This window comes from Platalea leucorodia (assembly GCF_965183815.1).
Source record: "Platalea leucorodia genome assembly, chromosome: 10".
NCBI classification, from domain to species: domain Eukaryota; kingdom Metazoa; phylum Chordata; class Aves; order Pelecaniformes; family Threskiornithidae; genus Platalea; species Platalea leucorodia.
In genome coordinates this window covers 10,960,150-10,979,808 of record NC_138832.1, presented here as the reverse complement: position 1 = coordinate 10,979,808, position 19,659 = coordinate 10,960,150, and the positions used below count along the sequence as shown (strand labels likewise).

At 57.5% G+C, this 19,659-nt stretch overlaps 1 protein-coding gene across 3 annotated transcripts in view; it reads right to left on the bottom strand.

The window, feature by feature from the left end:
* DLG3 (discs large MAGUK scaffold protein 3) overlaps positions 1-19,659 on the bottom strand; it is a gene marked incomplete at its 5' end in the record, with an annotated part of 78,035 nt that overhangs the window by 42,008 nt on the left and 16,368 nt on the right. For 2 of the 3 annotated variants that reach the window (XM_082323371.1, XM_082323372.1), the window contains one exon: positions 10,117-10,443. The exons of the other annotated variant lie outside the window; for it this stretch is intronic. In XM_082323371.1, the coding sequence (XP_082179497.1) occupies positions 10,117-10,443 (327 nt within the window). Of the gene's footprint in view, positions 1-10,116; positions 10,444-19,659 lie in introns of those variants that run through there. 3 annotated transcript variants of the gene reach the window in all.

The window sequence follows — 19,659 nt, the reverse complement described above, 5'->3', positions numbered from 1 at the left end:
GCCCAGAGCCCATCTGGGGGCAGCTGCCTCTGTGGCTAAAGCCAGGAGGAGGCTGTGGGTTTGCATTCAGGGCAGGAGGGACATCTCCTCCCCGACAGCCCACAGCCCTCCCAGCCTGGAGCGATCCCACTGCAGCATGTGCAGGGAGCAGCAAGACAGCCAGCAGCACTTTGACACACCTCAGGCGCAGAATGTGGCCTTTCATAAACACCTTTAGATATCACCTCTGGGCAGTCACCTGAGAGGCACCACTGCTGTTTGGGCTGTATTTCCGATGGGTGACTGGCCTTGGCAGCCCAGGGGCACTGACACAGTCACCTGCGGGCAGCCAAGCCCCAAATGTCTATAGGTATCACCCTTCACCTCCGTTTCTATTGCTGTCATCTGCTGGGGCAAAGGTAGGAATTGCAAAACCTGATGATTTTCCAAAACTTCCAACCAAAAGAAAAGCTGCAATTAAATGCAAATGGACAAGGTTCGTTAGCTTGCTTCCGAGGGCTGAGCCTTGCCCTGTGGCATTTCCCCAAGGACTGCTCTCAGGGCTGGCACACAGGAGCCGAGCAGGGAGACTCTGAACTGAAAGTTCAAGATAATTCTTTCTAGAGCTGAAATCCCAAAGCTTTGCAACAGCTTCACATCCTCCACAGAGCCAGCATGGGGGCCAGCCCACAGAGATCGCGAATTACATACCTCCTCCAGACAAAATAAATGTGCTGCAGACATCCCAGGCCAACGGCAATGGGATTGTGCCCACATATAAACCCATTTCCACCTTAGCCAGCAAGAGGATTCAAACAGGGGCCTCCAGAGCTGACAAATACCAAGCCTAATGCACAGAGCTTGTCTCCACAGGAGGCCGGTGTGCCCCACGTGTCAGGCACTGAGGGATGCGCAGGACAGGGTGACCATTATTTGTGACACTGGGCTAGTGCATGAGAAGCAAAGTACTAACTTCTTTATTTCTGCAACTTTCCTGGATTGAATAAGAGCGAAAAGTCAATCTCCCTTTTAATATCCTTTGCTTCATGCCATCTGAGGTGTAACAATAACACTCAAAAGGAAATGGCTCTGGGGATAAGTGAAATTCAGTCTTTACATCCTTTTAAAACCTCTCAGGGGCAGAGGTCAAGTGGGGAGATGCCCAAAAGAAGCATCTAAACAGGGTGGATGCACTGGGCTGCTTGTAGCCCAGTTCCATCTGCTTTGATTTGTTTTTTAAAGGGTGTTAAACCATGGAGAAAGCTGTGCATTTACAGCTATGAAAGCAGCTGCTCTGTGGCAGGACCCCACAGTGCTGGGTGCTAGCTGTGAACACGCAGGTACTGGCTTGGGGATGCTGAGGAGCAGTGTGATGCTGCTGCGGCAGCGGGGTCGGCTGTGGGATGCCCAGGCACCGACAGGCTCCCGCTGTCCGGGGGAGCAGGTTTGCACCAAGCTAATGAATTAATTTCACAGGAGCGAGCCCAGGTCCTGCCGGCGCAGCGCACACGGCGAGCCCACGCTCACCACCACTCACCCTGATAAGCACCGACACGCTCGTCTGCTTCGCGCCAGACTTCCCTGCCCTTCACACAGACGCTGGTTTTCCCAACGCTGGGGCTGCCTCCTGCACCAGCCCAGAGCCCAAAAACATCACCTCCCAAAGCACCTGAGATGACACAGCTCCTCCACACCAACCTGTGGGCACTTCTCAGGTCGAGGCAGGACAGAAACCCACTCCTGAGGCTTCCCGTGACCGAGGCGTGGGAAGAGATGAGCCCCGGCTCTGCCGGAGGGCAGCTGCGTGGAGCAGAGAGGTGCTGGCACCACCTCTCCAGGCTGCTCCGAGCCCTCCCCGATGCCTGCACACCTACAGACTGCCTCGGCTTTCACGTGGTCATGCCCAGGGAAGCCACCTTACAGGCCTCCTGTTAAGAAATGATGCACAGCACATCCCTTACCAGATCAAAGCCTGGCTCCCAGCTGGCCCACAAGATGTAGGGCTCTTCCTACATCTCAACACCAAATCCATGCTTTGGTTTTCCTATCCCTTCCCTTCTCACGGGGAGAGGTAGCACACTGCTGCCAGAGGCTGGTCCCCTTCTCACAGCTCCCTGTGCTCACCTCTTTTTGCCTTCATGGGCTCGTTACACGGTGGCCACAGCCGAGAGTGCTTGGGAGCATCAGAGAGCTGCAGAGCCCCGAGGGAGAGCTGCATTCCTCAGGGCTCCCACGGGCTGGGATGGGGAAAGGGAGCAAAAGAAAATGGAGGCTGGAAACTTCTGGAGTTTTCATGACCAGAGATGAGTCTCCCTTCCTGTTAACTGGGCTGGACAAAATAACTTTCTTTTTGCATTTTTTGTCACCCACTGCAAGAGCAACTTGTTCGTTGACAGCGTTTGGGCAGGGGGAAGCACACACCACCCAACAGTGTGCCTGCATGAAGAGGAGTGACAGGCTGAGCCTGACCTCATGCCCTCCTTCTGCACAGCTCGAAACGTGGCATAAACAGTGTAGGAAACGATGCCAGGGCCGAATACGGAGCTTGCAGGTGCCCAGACCCCCTGCGTCAGTCCTGGCTAGCCAGGCACCGGCTGCTGCCCATGTACCCATGCTCGGCTCCCAGCCAGCGTGGTGGCCTGCGGGCGAGAGCAGCCCTCCTCTCCAGGCTGCCTCTGGGAGACATCAGAGCTGGGCCGTTTCGGCAGCGTGAGCAGGCTCTGGGGCCTCGGCACCAGCTCAAAGCACCACGGCCATCCGGAAACCGGGAACGCGGGACTTGAAAGGTCCCTGGTCACAAGGATCTTTGGCAAAGCCGCTGAAGTGCCCAAAGTGTAATGCGAACACAAGCAGCTACTGAGGGTTTAATCTTTGTTTTGGTGCCTTTTTTTTTTTTTAAAGAGTAAGCTTAAATAGGGTCTGGAAAAAGCCTTCACTCAGCGGGGAAGGAAGAAAGCTTCCCCAAACAGAAGCTCTGTGGAGTCTAAGTTTCCATTTAGAAACCATTAAGGCCAGCGTGTTCATACTTGAAAGTTAGACATCCTGTTCCAAGCTCAGCCCGTTAAAATAAGTGACCCAGTTTGCAGAGGTGCTGGGCTCCGGTAGCTTCCCTCTGACCTGGCGGTACCAAATAATATTGACTCAATTCCTTTTTTCACAGGAAGAGTTATTATCATCTGAAAGACTCACGTGCTTTTTTCCCCCCTCGCAGACAAATACGTATGTACAGGAAAAAAAAAAAGAGTGAATAAGGGACAGTGTTAAAATAAAGATTTCTTTTGTCCCTGGGATTCAAATATCCTGTTCTCTTCTCTTCAGTAAGTTCTAGTGCACACCTAGTTACAAAGTGTTAAGAAACATGTTTCTGTGGGACAAAAGCAAACCAAGAGTCACCAACAGAGCCTCAAACTAAATTCCAGTTAATACGAAGGCGACAAGAGGGTATTTAGGGCCTGGTCCAGGGTGCTCTGAAGCACCACATGTCCCCCAAAATAATTACACCCTCTGAGCAGTCCTTCAGCGAGCCCCATCCAAATCAGCTTCTGCAGACTAAACTGTGAACTTCATTTCAAATTCAGGTATTCTGAACTTGTTAAATGCTGTATCAAAAGTTTTCATCTCCAAGTCCCTGATATATGTTCATAGCATATTGTTGGATTTGCAGCAAGGGCCCTTGAGGGATCCCTGTATCATCCCATCTTTGCAAGTGTTAAAACCAGCTGCGAGCATTAGCACAGCCCATTGCACCCGCAGCACTGGCACGACGGCGAGGACTGTGCCCATTCCCGAATCGCAGCTGCGATGCTGAGCCAGAGACGCACCGTCCCTCCTGCCAGCGCACGGGGCGTGGGATGGCAGGCAGAGCCCCCACACCCCAACCACACCAAGCTCCTCGTGCCCCAGCGCAGACCAGTGCTAGACCTGCTCTCTCCCGGGACCCAGACACCACGGTCCCCTCAGAGAGCATCCTGCATGGGGCTGTGCGCCGCGGGCACCCAGCACATAGCCACGGACGTGGCTGATTATGGCCTGATTAGTCTTAATGACTTCCTCTCTCTAAATGAGCATCCGCAGCTAAGGAAGGAGCGGAAGCTCCTCTCCTCCCATCGTGGCATACGACATGCAGAGAGGCTCACCCGAACGACAGTGACGGCTTCTTCTTTGCTTCCACCTCCCACCCACCTCCGCACCCAATGTACCTGGATGGGACCTCTGGTACGGCCATCCCCTGGGTTTCCCTCTCATACAACTGCCCGTGGGACATTCCTCCCTTGAGCACACCCTGAGGACAGCCGGCAGATCCCTGCCAAATCCCTGGCACTGGTCAGAACTGGGCTCAGGCAGGTCCCAGCCACATAACACCCAAAGCCATGAGGGAAGAGCCAGGTAGAAAGCGCAGCCATGGGGGCACAGGGAGCATCCCTCCAGCAGGGGCAAGGGCAGGTGCTGCCGCGGCAGAGGCTGAAGGTCCTCCTGCCACCCCCAGGCTCTTCACAAAGAGCCACCTCCTCCACATTGGCTACATCCCTGCTGAAACCTGCCCATGCTTGGCCCTGGCTGCCTCACCAATGTGCTCTCCTCCTCCTCAGGCAACGTGGCAGGGCCACATCCTCCCGTTTTCAGCAGGTACTTTCCTCTTCTTCCACATGTTGCGCTGATGGGGTCTCTCTCACCTGTGTGGCTTCAGATGCTACCTTTACAGCAGCAGCTACATCTCTACTACGGCCAGTTTGGACACAAGCTCCAGCGCCTCTCCCTGTGCTGCTCCTGGAGTCCCTCTGGCAGCTCAACACCCCAAAACTAGCAGCGGGGTGCAGCTCCGGGGCCGTGGTCTGCACATCTGGGCTGGCTGGCAGGCAGTGGTTGGTAATCCAGCTGGAGAGGAGCTAAGCTCAGTCCTTCAACTCCCCTCTCCAATTCCAACATTATCCCTTACATATTAATGAGATGTGTCAGAAGGCTCAGCAAGCACAAGTGCACAGCCCCTGTCTGAGGGATTCACTTGCTCAAGGGAAGGGGGAAAAGTCTTACAGGTGAGTAAAGAAACCAAGGAGACAAATGTCCTCAGCTGTCCACTCCTAAATGAACTTGATACTTTTTGGGAAGGAGCACTGAAAACATCTGACCCTCCTCAGCCTGATCCAGGGGATGGGTGACAGCAGGACATGGGATGCTCTGGGGTGGGCGAGGGGAACCAGCTCACTCAGCATCTGGGTGTTAAGGCATAAGTTCCCCCAGGAGATGCGCAGGGAAGAGGAATGACTTTATAAAGCATTAACTGGGCCTTGGTTCCATCTGGGTGGCAGAAAAGGAAGGTAAAGACCATCAGAAATATCGGCTGCCTCCCAGGTCTGTGGGGCAAGGGGCTGAGGGTGGGCGCAAGGCGGGATTTGGGGGAAGGAGAGCAGCTCAGTGCCTGGTTATAGCAACTCAACTGGGTGATGACGGCAGGATCACCAGACGGAGATGCCCAAGAAACAAGCTGAGAGGTGAAATCAGATGGAGGGAGATATATTAGGAACAGACACGCAGATTTACACATCGTGAGTGAGGAGGTGACAAACAGGTCTGTGGGATGGGAATCAAACTCTCACAATGAGGGAGTGGAGTGCAATGAGGAGTGGTGGAGAGGGAAGACTCTCCCGGGACTCCGGCTGGCAGGAGGACACGCTGGAAGAGATGCTGGAGGTGGAGGGAGGGCAGGGGGACCACCAGCAACCGCAGAGCAGGGGCCAAGCAGATGGACGGGGTCAGGGACAGACAAGCACCGCGTTCAGCAACAGAGCCAGACATGAAGGACAAGTTTCACTACAGTTGTATCTACATTTAGGTTGCCAAAAATACCTTTCACAGATTGGATGTCTTTAATTAAAAGGATGTCTCCTGTGCTCCTGGCACGATGCAGAGCTCGTCCTGCCACGCGGGGCTCTGTGTGGACGCTCTGCAGGGGGGCTTTCCCACGGGGCAGCTCCTCTCTGCCTGCGTCCCCCCGCACCCTGCCAGCGCCAGGCAGGTCGGGCAGCGGCACTTCCCTCAAATGCCCCTCCACGGCACAGGCATAGAGCAAAGGAGGAAAACTTCACCCCCTTCCTGTTTTGGCTTCTCTCCTTCCCTCCAAACGTGGAGAACGCCTTCCTCCTCTCTCCTCCTCCACCTTCCAGTGCAAAGATTTAGCTAATTTCTTCTATGAATAGCACAGGAGTAGCCATAGCAACATCACCCTGCCAACCTCACCACCTCCACTGCCTCCGTGTCCCCGGCACCCCCTTCCTCTCACCCTCCCTCGCACCTCCCCAGGGAACATCTGGGGCTTCAGCCATTTCCCACAAAGCAACCTGCATTTGGCTTCCCGCCTGCCCCCTCAGCTCTCTCCCTCCTTCCTTCCAGCCATGCCTGCCCATTGCTCAGAAACCCAGTCCCGACCCCCACGGCCTCCCCAAGGCTCTTTCCTCCCCACCGCCACCCACGCCCCAAGAGCCAAGACCCCCAAATCCAGCAGCATCCAAAGGCTCAGCGAAGGCTGATGCTTCCACCAAGATGTGCCGCCCTGTGCCCACCTACTCCAGGTAATTCCCCAGTGCACGGGAGGAACTATAACAAGCAGTGTTTGTGTGTGGAAAAACACTGCCTTTGGTGAAACATTCACTGCTGAAGACAGGCAGGGAGGACCTGTGCCCCTCCTCCTGCCTGGCCATGAAATGCCTCTGCCAGGGGGGCCATGCAAGCCCGGCATGCTCTGGGCACTTGCAGGTGGTCAGGGACTCATTGAGACGCTGCTTTAACCCCCCTCTGCATCCTCCTGACCCCCCCAAGAGGAAGAAAGGGGCCACAGGAAGGGGGGACAGCAGGACATCGCAGTTCTGGCAGAGCAGGGCCAGCAAACCTGGGGCAGCCCCGGGGGCGGAGGGTACATCCCAACCACATGCCGGGGAACTGCACTGCCCCGGACCCCTTCCCCAGCCGTGAGAGGAGGTGCCCATGCCCCAGCCCCACCAAACACACATGAAAACGCTGGTGAGACCCTTAGGAGCCCCACTCTGGTCACCATGCCCGGCACCAGGGACCTCGGGGTGAACTAAGCCACAGGGCTGGACCTTCCCTGCAGGAGGGAAAGGTGCCGGCTACTGCCGGACCCTCAGTGCAGGGAGCAGTGCTGAAGCAGGGGCTCGGGCACGGCCGGGCAGCTCAGCGCTCCTCTCCTGGGAGCCCGTGGGCGTCACTGTGCAGGGGAGAGGGGGGGTTTGAGGGCTCTGCTCTAGTGCTGCGCATCAGGGACACTTCCCTGGATCACACTGCCATTCCTCCCTCAAAGCCAGGAGTCCTCCTCTCACCCCAGTCTGGCAGGGGAGGACTCGAGACCCCCACCAGCAAGTGAGGGGGGACAAGGACAGTGCAGGGGCAGCCGGAGGGATGGTGATGGGAACAATGGAGGACAGCAATGACAGCAAGCGCAGGGAACGGGGACTAATGAACAGGGAACGTGGATAGATAAGGGGAAAGAAATGGAAGAGATCTCAGAGGGGAGAAAAGCAAAGCAAAAAGAAATGAGAAACGCAGAGCTCAGAGATTTCCTCCCTCCCTATGGTCAGGATTAGGGGTTCTCAGTTACTGGCACTGCCTGAGCAAGCTAATTTGCGTCCTAGAGAAGGGAAGAGGCAGGAGGAGAGAACCGATGGGGCACCAGAGGTGGGAGGAGGTGTGGGTTGACGTTGGGACCGTGCCGTGTGTTGGGCAGCACGTGTGGGCACATCTCACATGCCGCGGAGCTGCGCACAGGGTCTGCAAGTACGCATGATGTCAGAGAACATACACCACCACCATATGCAACCGTGAGCACGTTTCCGATGTCAGAGCATCCGCACACGCGGCTGCACCAGCGTGCGCAGGTGGTGCGCGCTCTCCTCTGCTTGCGTGCAGAAGCAAGGGGAGAAAAAAAAAGGCTTAAATGAGAGGTGGTGAAGCTCCCCGGGAGGTGAACAGATCCCTGCTTTCCTGGGGAAGCCTCCTGGCACGCGCACCCCTTCCCACCTCTGCTGCTGGAAGTGCTTCCAGGGACAGGGAGCTCATTTAAAGGGGCAGCCCTGAAAAATGGCAGCCCTGCCTCTAGCCGAGGCTCTCGAGGACACAGAGGCTGCCTCCTCAGCTCCTGCAAGGGAGACCAGCTTCGCATCCACAGCATCCAGCCAAATCTACCTAGAGCTGAACATCTCCCGGCCTCCCAAAGCCAAACCCGTCTGCCTGGGCACAAGCCATGCCCAGTTGTTTCCATTTTACCACTTTTTGTCCTTCTGCCCACCACCGGGCTGGGAAGAACATGGATTCCTGCCGGCTCAGGCACTTTGCACCCTCGGATCAGAAGGGGAGCATTGCTGAGGTATTTGCTGCAAAGCTTTACTCATTGCATACATTTGCTACACACCAGGGAGCAATCCTGCCTGCTCTGATACAGGCAGCGCACATACCACACACGTTATATGTGAGCATGCGGACCCCACTATGCTCACATAGCCTCACACACTGGCATCCTCTGTCACTTGCAATGCTGCAAGGAGCTTTTGATTTTTTTTTTTTCCATCTTCAGAAAGGCTAAGGCCAAGCAGAGATTCCCAACGTGGACTTTCAGAGCAGCCCAAGCCCCGGGACTCTGTGGCAGCACCACAAAGAGACAATGATTTCTGTTCCACCACTGCAAAAACATGAAAGGCTCCCCTGCCCAGCCTGCCATGGCAGCAATGCAGCTGGCATCGCTTCCTTCCCAGCCTGCTTGCAATCGTCTTACCAGGAACCCTGGGCCGGACCTTTCATGCGAGCAGGAGTAGAAAGGAGGGAGCAGACATGCTTCAATTCCCTGCTCCTACCCAGCTCCCCGAGCTTGCTGCTCTGGATGGAGGGAAGAGATAGCAAAGGAAAGATGGAAGAATGCTTGCCAGGAATCAGCAGGCAAGAGAGAGCCGAGGCTGATTTTGATGCAAAGAGTGGCACAGAAAGAGACAGAAAGCAGGACCAGGCTGATAGGAAGGTGGCTGGGTTTTTGGGTGCTTTCTGTAAACATCATCTGAGCATATCAGCTTTGAATCTAATTATTTCAACCAGAGCTACAGAGTGAGACTGTAATGAAGAAAAAAACGGGGAAGGGAAGAAGAGGGTTGTGTTTTCCGAGGGGAAAGGAGGAGAGAATTCCCATTGATTCCTCTGTGTCTGCCTGCTACAGCTTCTTGAAATAATAATTAGAAGGATCAATAAGAAATCATGTGAGGTTTGACGGTAATGAATGAAAGAGGCAGAAGAAGCAAATTGAAATGCCTTTCTCTAAAGCAGGGTAAATTGTTTTTCAGGCAGGGTCTAGCCTCCATTTTAATGCTTTCCAAACAGCTCCAACCATTTTCTAAGCTGGCTTGTGGGTTCAAAACAAGACTGGTCTCTCCATTTAGGGGAGAAAGAGAGACACAGCCTGAGAATGGGTCCTGGAGGAGAACACTAACAAAACAAATGTGTGTGGGAAGAAATGGAGGCAGTGAAATGGGGCAGAATGCACACAGCACACCAGCGACCAGAGCAGGGTTACGTAATAATCTCGGGGAGCAGGGACGTAGCAGCGGAGCGAGGAAACCACAACTCAATGGAGAGCGGGTGCCAGTTTGGGAGCGCTGGCAAGCGGCACCGCGAGCCCATGAGGCTGCTCGGCGGGCAGCATGCCCCATGCCTGCTAAACACAGTATGATGGGATGCCCTCGACGCTGCCGGGGCTTCAGGCAACAGCATCGTAAGCGGCGAGGACCTCGGGTGGGGTGTCCGAAAACATCACGCTCGACGCCCGCCTTGTGCCGAGCAAGACCCAGCCGGCCCAGCTCAGCCCTGGGGAGGCTGCTCCGACGCCGGGCAGGACCACGGCGGCCAGCCCAAGCAACGGCGATGCCAACCTGAGCGATGCCGGCAGCCAGCCCAAGCGACGATGACAACCAACCGCGCCAACACCGGCGTCCAGCCCCAGCAACGCCAGCGTCCACTCTGGCCGCCCGCGACGCCCCAGGGGTGACGCTGCACCCTGCCACGACCCCGCCACTCTCCCCGGGTTACCCCCATCAGCCACCCGCCCCGCCCCGCACCGGGGAGCCGCTGCCCGGGGCTGGCCCGTACCTGCTCGTACCAGTCGCGGCTCGAACACGTGCACTCGGGCCACCAGCCCGGGCCGCTCCCGTTCACCTTGGGCGCGCTCTTCCCCGGCGGCGGCGGCGACGGCTTCAGCGCGGTGGGGTCGCGGGCGGGGGGCCCCAGCTTGGCCTTGCCGCGGGTGGCGGGCGCGGCCCCCCCGGGCGCGGGCAGGGTCTGCGAGCCGTAGCCGCCGTAGCCGTACTGCTCGTGCTGCCACTCGCCGTAGGAGGGGGGCTCCATGCGCCGCAGGGCCGCCATCCGCGTCACCTCGTAGCACTCGGGGCACTTGCAGCAGTGGTGGTGCTTGTGCATCGCTGCCCTCACACCATAGAGCCGGCAGGGAGGGAGGGAGGGAGGGCGGGAGGCGGCGCGGAGGGAGGGAAGGAGGGAGGGAGGGATGCTCGGGGGGCGGCAGCGGCCCCCGCCCCGCGCAAGGCGCGCCTGCTGCCTCCCCGCCCGCTCGGCGCCCCCGGCCCCGCGGGCGGGAGCGGGAGGAGGAGGAGGAGGAGGAGGAGGAAGGGGGGGGTGTTACAGCGCGGTGATCTCCGCGGGGGCGCGCCGCGGCATCGCCCGCAGCGCCGCTCAGTCCCGGGGCCGCTCCCGGCGCGGGGCGCGGGGCAGCGGCTCCTCCCCGCTCCGCTGCATGGGGTAGCTCAGCCTGGTCCGGCTCGGCTTAGCCCGGCCCGGCCCGGCGCGGCGCGGCACGGGAGCGCGGAGCGCGGCACCTGCGGCGGCGCGAAGCCTCCCCGCCCCCCCCCCCCCGCAGCCAATCCGCGCCGGCGGAGCCTCCGCGCCCCGCCCCGCCCCGCCCCGCCCCGGCGCTGAGCGCGGGGGCGCGGTTGCCCCCAGCGGCCGGGGCAGCTCCCGGGGCGGCGGGGCCGAGACCCGCCTGGGAGCAGCGGGCCCCGGGGGGTGCCCGCGCTGCCCCCGCGGCTCCCCGGCAGCCTGCGCTGGCGGCATCCGGGAGGAAAAGAAATCCTCCGCTCGGCAGCCTCATGCATCACCTGCGGCAGCACTCGCCCCGTCCCCATCCCCAGGCGCACCAGGCAGCTCTGTTACAGCTCCGTTCCCCTAGCCCCAGTGCGGAGGTGGGCAGCCCTGCCAGCTTTGTGCTTGACACCAAGAGGGGTTCGCTTCCAATCAGCTGTGATCTGCACCGGAGTATGAAATCATTTTTCCAGACCTGAACCATGGCCACTAGCCTGGCAGCAGCACCTCTGTTGCAACCCCACGTCAGCTCTCACCCTGCTTTGCTGGAAATGTTACTGCGCGCTCCAGCATAGCACCCTGGGGATGCTGCCATTGCACAGTGAGCCACAGGTGCGTTGGGGGTGTAGAAACACCCAGGGCCTTTGCTGGGCCTTCCACCGACTGTCATCCGGGGATGGTAAAAGCAGAGTAGAAATGCCCGCTGGTGCAGCAGGGCAAGGGTGCTGTTCCCAGCGCAGCTCAGGCATCCCCTTGCCTCTGGCACAGAAGTGCCAGACTGGAAGAAGTTCAGAAGAGAGTCACCCAGACAAATCGAAGAGTAGAAAGAAAAACCATTACAAAAAAACCACCTCTCACCAGTTAGAACCTGAACCCGGCCTCCTAGTGCTTAAGGGTTGTAATAAACACTAGGGTAGGTGAAGAATTATTTGAAGAAATGGTACATAAATATGTAAAAGAGCAATGAAAGGTGCGCAATAGGGCTCCCGCAGGATATGGGTAAAGGAACGAGACAGAAGCGGGAGGGGGCCGCAAGCTGAGCCACAAGACGTGGTGGTTCAACACCCCAATTCAGGCTGCAAGATCTGAGGCTCCTATTGGCCTCATGCAGCCGACGCAATATGGCCTTGCTCAGAAGCAGGGCGGTGGGAGGGGGAAGCGCGTGACGGCCGGTCAGACAAATGCCCCTGCCTGCTCCTTGTTTCTTTAGCTCTTTAAACCGCAATATAAAATTACTTCTGCACCTGACCACCGCAGACAGGGGGGCTCCTGCAGTGTTTGCTTCCAAGTGGTCAAGTGAAATGGTTGCTTCTGGGTGAAGGGGAAGGGGCAGAAGACACCCCATAATTGGGATCCGCGTTGTCCCCCAAGCCCCATGGTCCCCACCGCGCGGTGCAGAGCCTGCCCTCTCCAGCACTGCCTGCGCTTCGTTGCCTCTGGGCTGCTCAGGTTACCTCCATCACAGGATGGATGCTATGATCATGTGCTGCTCCATGCTTAATGCCGTGGAGCGGTGTTGTGCCTCAGATGATACACTACACTGAAATTTCTCCAGCTACAAGCTTAGGACAGTCGTAATGTTCCTGGACAAGCAAGTCTAGAGAGCCTGTCCCCACCATGCTGGCCTCGAGTGGCCGAACACAGCACTGCTGCTGAGCCCTTGGAAACAGCTCCGCAGGTGAGCCTCATCCCGCTGCTCCCAGGGCGCTGGCTGATGAACAGTCAAGTATGGGACCCGGCCGCACTGTGGCACTGACCCAGACCCAGAGATGCAGCAAGATAAAGCCAACGGCTGCACTTAAGAAAGTTCTTCTACCCTGCGGAGCTCAGTGCCACAGCACCCTGCAGACCCCAGGAGCTCACTAAGGCAAGGAAGGATTGGATGCCTGCATGCAAAGCAAGCTTGTTCAGAGTCATTTTAATCAATGAAAAACTGTGTTTGTGCGCATAGAAGGAAAGCATGCAGCGTTGGCATTAACAGAGAACTTTACACTTCAGGCTTTAAGAAATTACGATTATCTCCACCTCTCCTACTGCTCCTTGTGCCACCTCCCAGAGCACACGGTGCTGGCCCTGCAGGAGGATGCTGGGCCAATGAGCCCTGTGCTCCAGGGAAATGCCTCCTCAACAGCCAGGGTGGACCAGGGGGCTGGGGGATGTCACCCATGGGGAGAGGGCATCTTGCAGCAGTGAGGGCAGACGTGGGAACAAGGGGAAGGACTGGGGCAGGAACAAAGCTGAGGTAGGGGATTGCTGCACCAAAGCAGAGCAATAAGCGTTGTAGAAACAGGCAGGTGGCCAGTGTCACCTGCATGAGAATAAAAGGACATGAAGTCCATCTTGGCTACCCACCGTCTCCCACCCTGTGGCACCTCTGAGATCTGAGTCACTTCATCAACAAGATGTGCCCAGAACCTGTAACACAACCATAACTAATGACTGCTCCAGCCCAGCTGCAAACCTCCCTCCCATCGCAGTTCCCACCCTAGGCTGGCACGGTTTGGCTGCAGGGACCATGCAGTGCGCAGAGCCCTGCTGGCCACCCAGTGAGGCCCCCTCCACTGCCATCAGCCTCCACCAAAGCTATCTTTGGGCCAAGGTCAGGCAGGAGACCCATGTCTGGAAGAGGCCGACTTGGATGGGAGGAGAGCACTGGGGAAGGGCACATGCGGAGTTTGTAACCCCGACTGCTCGCAGCTGCGCTGCTCCAGACAGATGTCCTCCTTTCACTCGGTCCTGCAGTGGGGGCAGGCAGGGACACGGGCATTCACTTAGGGGGGCAGTGCAAAAGCAAAGGACAAGACCTGTTAGGGAAAAATGCTTTAATAAGGAGCTGAGTGAACAATTAAGAGAAGCACTTGATTTTTTTGTCCCCCCATGGCAGATTGGAGTGCGTCTTCCACAAGGAAGGTCTCTGGTCCTCTCCTTGCTCGGTCTCTGGCAGCCCCGCAGGTGGGGCAGCCAATGCATGCAATGGGCATCCCCACACGGGAAACACCCTCACTGCCAGCCCTGGAGTGCCAGCATCGCTGCCTCCACCTCACTCTGCTTGCCAGCTCACAAACTCAGGGATGTCTCCGTCATCTAAAAGCTTCTGCTGCTTCCCCCAGCTCTCTTATCTGTTAGTGCCTCATTGCCACCTGCAAACGGAGGGGCCTTGAGCCTCAGCTGCTGCAGCTCTGACGAAGCCCTTCCCTACCCGCTTGCAGCTCCCCCCGAAAACCCGCATGTCCCATTTTAGCTGCCACGAGAGTTGTTTAATTCCTACTCATTTGTAGTGAACTGCATGTGTCACCTACTAGCCACAATTAAAAGGAAAAAAAATCCCTGGTTGCCTGCTTGCAACGCTCCCTAACGCTGCACGGGGCTCGGGACATGTTATTGTGCTTAAGAGGAGGCCAGGGCTGGCTGGCCAGGGGTATCCGCATCCTGCACTTCTCCAGCTTGCTTCAGTGAGTAGCGGCAGTTTAGCTACTGGGAGTGGCACTGCCAGAGCCCAAACGGCACGGGCACCTGCACTGGGATGCCCAGACCTGGGTCTGGCAGGGCAGGCACAGTGCCCAGCACCTTCTCGCCCCAGTGATGTGGGCATTGAGCAGGGCCAAAGGATCTGGGAGCTGATTTCTGGGCAGGTGCCTTCATGGAGGGAAGCGATTCAAGGAAACCGAGAGCTTTCTCACCCTCTACCCTCTTCCTACCAGAAGCCTGCCCGTCTTATTTAAATTCAGCTTTGGCAGCTGCTCTTTTTACAGGTGCTAATTTCAGCAAAGTGTCAAGAAATCCCCAGAGATGGTGCTATTTACATGGCATGAAGGCGGCATGGAGCTAGGTTTTATCTGGTGTTGCTGACATTTCAGCCCCTGTTGTCGCTTCCTTCCTCTTACATGAAGTCCTGTGGGAAGAGGAAGGCAAGTGTGAGGGACCAGGAGCTGGGGTTAGTTGCACCTACAGCCCTTCTAGGAGCAGAAGACGGGGCAGGCTGAAAGCAGCCAGCTCCTTGCAGAGACGATGGTCACACGAGTGCTGTCGCACTGCTCTTTGCTTTTAGCCCAAGCAGGATCTGGGTCCTACCAGGGTAACCAAAGCCACATGTTAGCTCTGAGCCTGGGTGCAGAAGGGGAAGGTGTCACCTTTGTAATGCTGGGGGAGGAGGCAGGGGACAGTTTGGCATGAGGGAGGTACCTTTCTCAACTGCAATCACCTGCAAAAAGCTACCCAACGTCCAAAGCGCAGGGGAGGCAGTGGGGTCTGCAGCCACCCAGCTGAGAACGGGGGGTGAAGAGCACCGGGAGGTAAATGCGTGGTGTGAAGCAGGCCACAGGGAGATGAGCAGCAAAGGGAGGAACCAACCGAACTCGGCTCAGTCCGTCAGTCGGTTCCTTAGCACTACCACAGACCCCCACCCAGCAGGGATTTGCAATTTGCTGTGTCTGGGGCTTGTCAAATGAAACTTGAACAGGTGCTCTGCAGAGCCAGCTGCACAGCTAGTGGGCAAACGGGGCCGGCGGTTCCCATGAGCGTTGGAGGGTTTGCGCAGTCACGGGTGAGTGAGAAGGGGCAGGATAACGAACATCTCATGCTGAGACTGTTCTTCCCTGCCACCGGCAGCGATTCACGCTGGGAAATGTGCAGCTGGGATAATAATAACCAGGCATACCAAGGGACCGATAGCTCTCAGTGCTCCTAGGGCAGTTGCCAAAGAAATTATTCTCCTCCAGGGCAAAACCGTTTTCATTCTATTAATGATCCCTGATACGTTGCCCAGTGCCACTACGCAGTTCCCATATCCTCACTTGCGGCAGCAATGGCGCGAGGGTCTTCAATAAACACCACCGTCCGCTTTCTGCAATTGAAATTACGGCAAACTAAATGTCTTCCATGGCTGCGCTGGCGGAGGAGAGGAGCAATGGAGACCTGCGGCAGGTCCCTGCAGCAGAGCCCAGGCTCCCTGCCTGTAAAGGAGAGCCTGGAGGCTCTATTTAATAGCAATCAACTGCAGCAGGCTTTATGGATTTCCTGACAGCCTCACAACGCCCACAGCCGCTCTCCCCGTCACCCGGCAGAGAGGCTCCTGCCTTGCACTGGAGCACTTGAAGCATGGGCTGGCCGTGGGCTGCCTTCTTGCGGCACCTCCGTGGGCGCAAGGGGGTAGCCTTGCTGCTGCGTGGGCATGGCAATTACAGCACTGCCGTGTCTTGTGGTCTGTGGGTGCCCAGACCTTGTATGTGCCTCATTTCCTTTAGAATAAAGCACATTTCCAGCCTGATGGAGCAGAGGGAAGGTTTGAAAATGTGACCAGGGCACAACTTCACCACTCCAAGCCAGAGTCAGAGCGAGGTATTTTGAAGTCTCATGTCTTTAAGAGAATTGGTTGATATTTTTTTGGTCCTGTACCTTGATCTCCAGCGGGTTGTGCCTAGTGTGACCCCACCAGACATCCTGTTTCCCTGCATCTTTCACCAGTCCCAAGCTGTCCCTGGGTGTGCTTACACGCTCAGACTTAGCAGCAGCCGAACACACCCAGCTCATGCTGTACAAAGCTGCCGGAGGTCTCCTGGCCGGCCCTGCCTAAGCCGATGTGTCCCTGGGACCACAAAGCCCCATGAGTCGGCTCTCATGGGCTCCCCACCTGCCCACCTGGAGCCAAACCAACAGGAACCAGTCCCATCCTCTGAGTGGGTCAACATGTGGCTCTGAAAGTGCTGCAAGGGCTCAGCACTGCACTGCTCAGATCTGGGGCTGCCCTGGGAAGGAGAGCCCTGCCCAGAGGGACCCTTCCCACACCCAGGGCCCAGGGCTGCCCTTTCCTCCATTATTCCCACCCTGCATGGGGGATGAGAAGGGGAGCTCTGTGGGTCCACACTTTCTCTCTTGCACCTGGCCAGCCCTGCTCCAATCTCCCCCTTCCAGCCCATTCAGCAGCTCCCACTGCCCCCAGCCAGTGGCTCATGGCGATACTGGCGCCTCGTCCGGGCTGTGCTGCCCCAGGACAGGCTTTCCGGCGTGGGAACCTGCCCAGCCTCGGGGAGAAAAATGAATGCTGGTGTCCCTGGGTGCGCCGGGCACCCGCGGCGGACGGGAGATGGGCGCCCGGCTGGCCCTAGCTCTCCCTGCCGCCGCTGCCCTTTCCCCTTTAAGGGAGAAAGGGCTGCTCGGAAATTTCTGAATGGCTGTCCCCACCCCCGGCCCGCCTGCCGGCCGCTCGGCCAATCAGCGCGCGTGCCGCAGGGCCGCAGCCGGCTCTCGGGCCTCTCTTAAAGGCGCCGTGGCGCCACCCGCCCGTCCCCTCTGCCGCCTGCACGCCGGGAGAAGACACGACGTTTGGGAAGCCCCGAGGTGACCTTCAAACCGGGCCGCAGCCGTGGGGTGAGGAGGTGTTCCCGAGGCACAGGCACGCCTGTACACGTGGGTTGCTCAGGAGTGACACAGCAGCAGCACAAGCCCTGGGTGACGGATGACATCGAGCGATGACGTGCCGCTTCCCTCACCCTGGCTTCAGGGCTTGGTTTGGACAAAGGATGGTCGGGTCCCAGGGACTGGGCATCCACAGGGGCCAGAGCACACAGCTGGGTTGAGTTTCACCCCAAAGGAAGCCGGTCCATGAGCCCTGCCACTGAGCCACGGTGTGGTGAGAGCAGGCAGCTGGGAGAGTGGTTTCATCACCACGCTCTTGTTCTGAACCAGAGCAGTAACGTGGGAGCGCTCCCACAGCAGTAGAGGCCCAAAGCTTACAAAACCTCCCCGCAAATACACCCCGTGAGATTCAGCTATGCAAAATCTACTACCATACAGAGGGGAAATAGCTGCGCAGTGCGCGCTAAGGGAGCGGGAATGAACAGTGCAGCAACGGGACTGCGACACACTCGCAAAGCAGCGGGCAGAGCTTGCTCCTGGCTTCAACAATGAATCCAGCTCCAGGACCACCCTGGGTCTCCTTGCACCGCAGCACCGTGCCCCCTTGCTTGCTCTGCCACAGCTCCTCCCTCTGTCTGCTGTAGCAGGGGCTGTGAAATGATCTGGTCTAAAAATACCCCTTCAAAGCGGGGGGCAGCTTGGCAGGACATCGCCACGTTTCCACACGCGCAGGTGGGAAGCTGGTTGTGAGGCTGGGGAAGCAACGCCGGCCAGGCATGATGCTCTCCATGCTGGTGCTTTGGGCACAGACGCTGGTGTGCGCCTGAGCCGTGCCAGCCCCGAGAGCTATCTAGGCCACAGACCGCAGGAGACCTTTGCCTGAGTCTCAATACTTGGAATAATTTTTAGGTGCAATGCCAGCGAGGCTCCTGCAAGGTGCTTTGTACCTGCAGGCTGCAGGGCTCCGGTGGGTGCTGCCCTGGAGCAAACCCTCGCTGCCTGCAGCAGGGCACGAGGTTGGCATGAAATGCTCGCACTGCTGCAGCCACGCGTGGTCTAACCCCCCAGAGCAGGCAGAGCAAAGCGAGAGGAGGCAGCACACAGCAGAGAGCACCTTTCAAAGGGCTCACACTCAGCTTCACAAGAGGGACAGTTCCCAAACCCACACTCATCCGCTGTCCTTCCCCTGCAATACCCCTAGCTCCTACTGCTGCCGAGGATAATGGATCTCTCAGCATAGCTTGATACTGATCCTCCAAATCCTAAAGACTAAAAACCTTCATGAGCAGTTATCGTGGCTGCTCTATTTATAACAGTGCCGGTATTGCCTCTGCCACCAGAATCCTGATTTCTGTCCAGCCCGATGCCATTAAGATGCAGCGACGTTCCCCCAGCTCCAGCGCTCCAGATAGAAAGCAGCTGGCCTGCCAGGCTCTGCCTTCAAGCTTGGTTTGTTCCTTTAAAAAATGGCGAGGAGAGCCTGTTTGTTTTGCAGAAACGCACTCAGGAGATTTGTCTTCAGCCTCCTGAGATGCTGGGGTGGCTGTGAGGGGGAGCAGAGTGTGGATGGGTGGAGGTCGGGGTGGTACATCCCCTGCTGTGAGCACGGAGGCTCCGCACTTTGAGAGCCCCTGGCTGGCTTGTGCTATGGGAGATGGGTTCCAACGCTTCACTTCGGTTGCAGCAGGAATGTGGTCAGTCACCCGACAAGGCAAAGCAGGAAAGGAGGGACCTGGATGCTGCTGTGGGGGCCCTGCACCACCTCATTTTGGACACTTGATAAACAAACAGACAGAGACCCAGCGGGGACAGTGCAGTGGCTCAAGGAGCTCCTGGCCAAGGCACTGATGAAGCTGGCCCCTGTTCAGTCCCCATCCCGCTGAGATGCCTGCGAATGGTCTCAGTTCTTGCTTTCAGAGCTATGCATGAAACCCATCAGTGTGAGTCGCCCCAGCAGCTGGGCTCCCCTGGGGATGGGCAGACACGTGCACTAGATGGAGGCAAACGAAGCTGGAGCATGAATCTGGAGGAGGATGGATGGACTCCAGGCTCATCTGGATGACTCTGGAGCGTGGCTGCCTGTGGGACATCCCCAAAGCCTCCCCCTCACTGTCTCCTTTCCACCACTGCATGGAGAGCGCTGCACACACTCGCACCATCACAAATAACTTCAAAACAGTGTTGATGACTTGGATGAACAGACGGACCAACAGCCCTATGTCCAGCAGGGCTTTCCTAAGCTGCACAGCCAGAAAAGCCTTGGGGTCTGCTGAGGATCTTCCTTTTGCCACTGGTTTTAGACAGAAAGTCCCCAAATAGAGGAGGAACAGGTGGCCACGCATGAGCCTTTGGTTTGACAGCCTGGTGGCTCTACCGACTTCTTCATCCTTTGCTGAAGCTGTATATTGAGCTGGGAGAACTGAGGTCTATGCATCTTGTTGTTTATCTCCGCAGCAGGAATAGCAA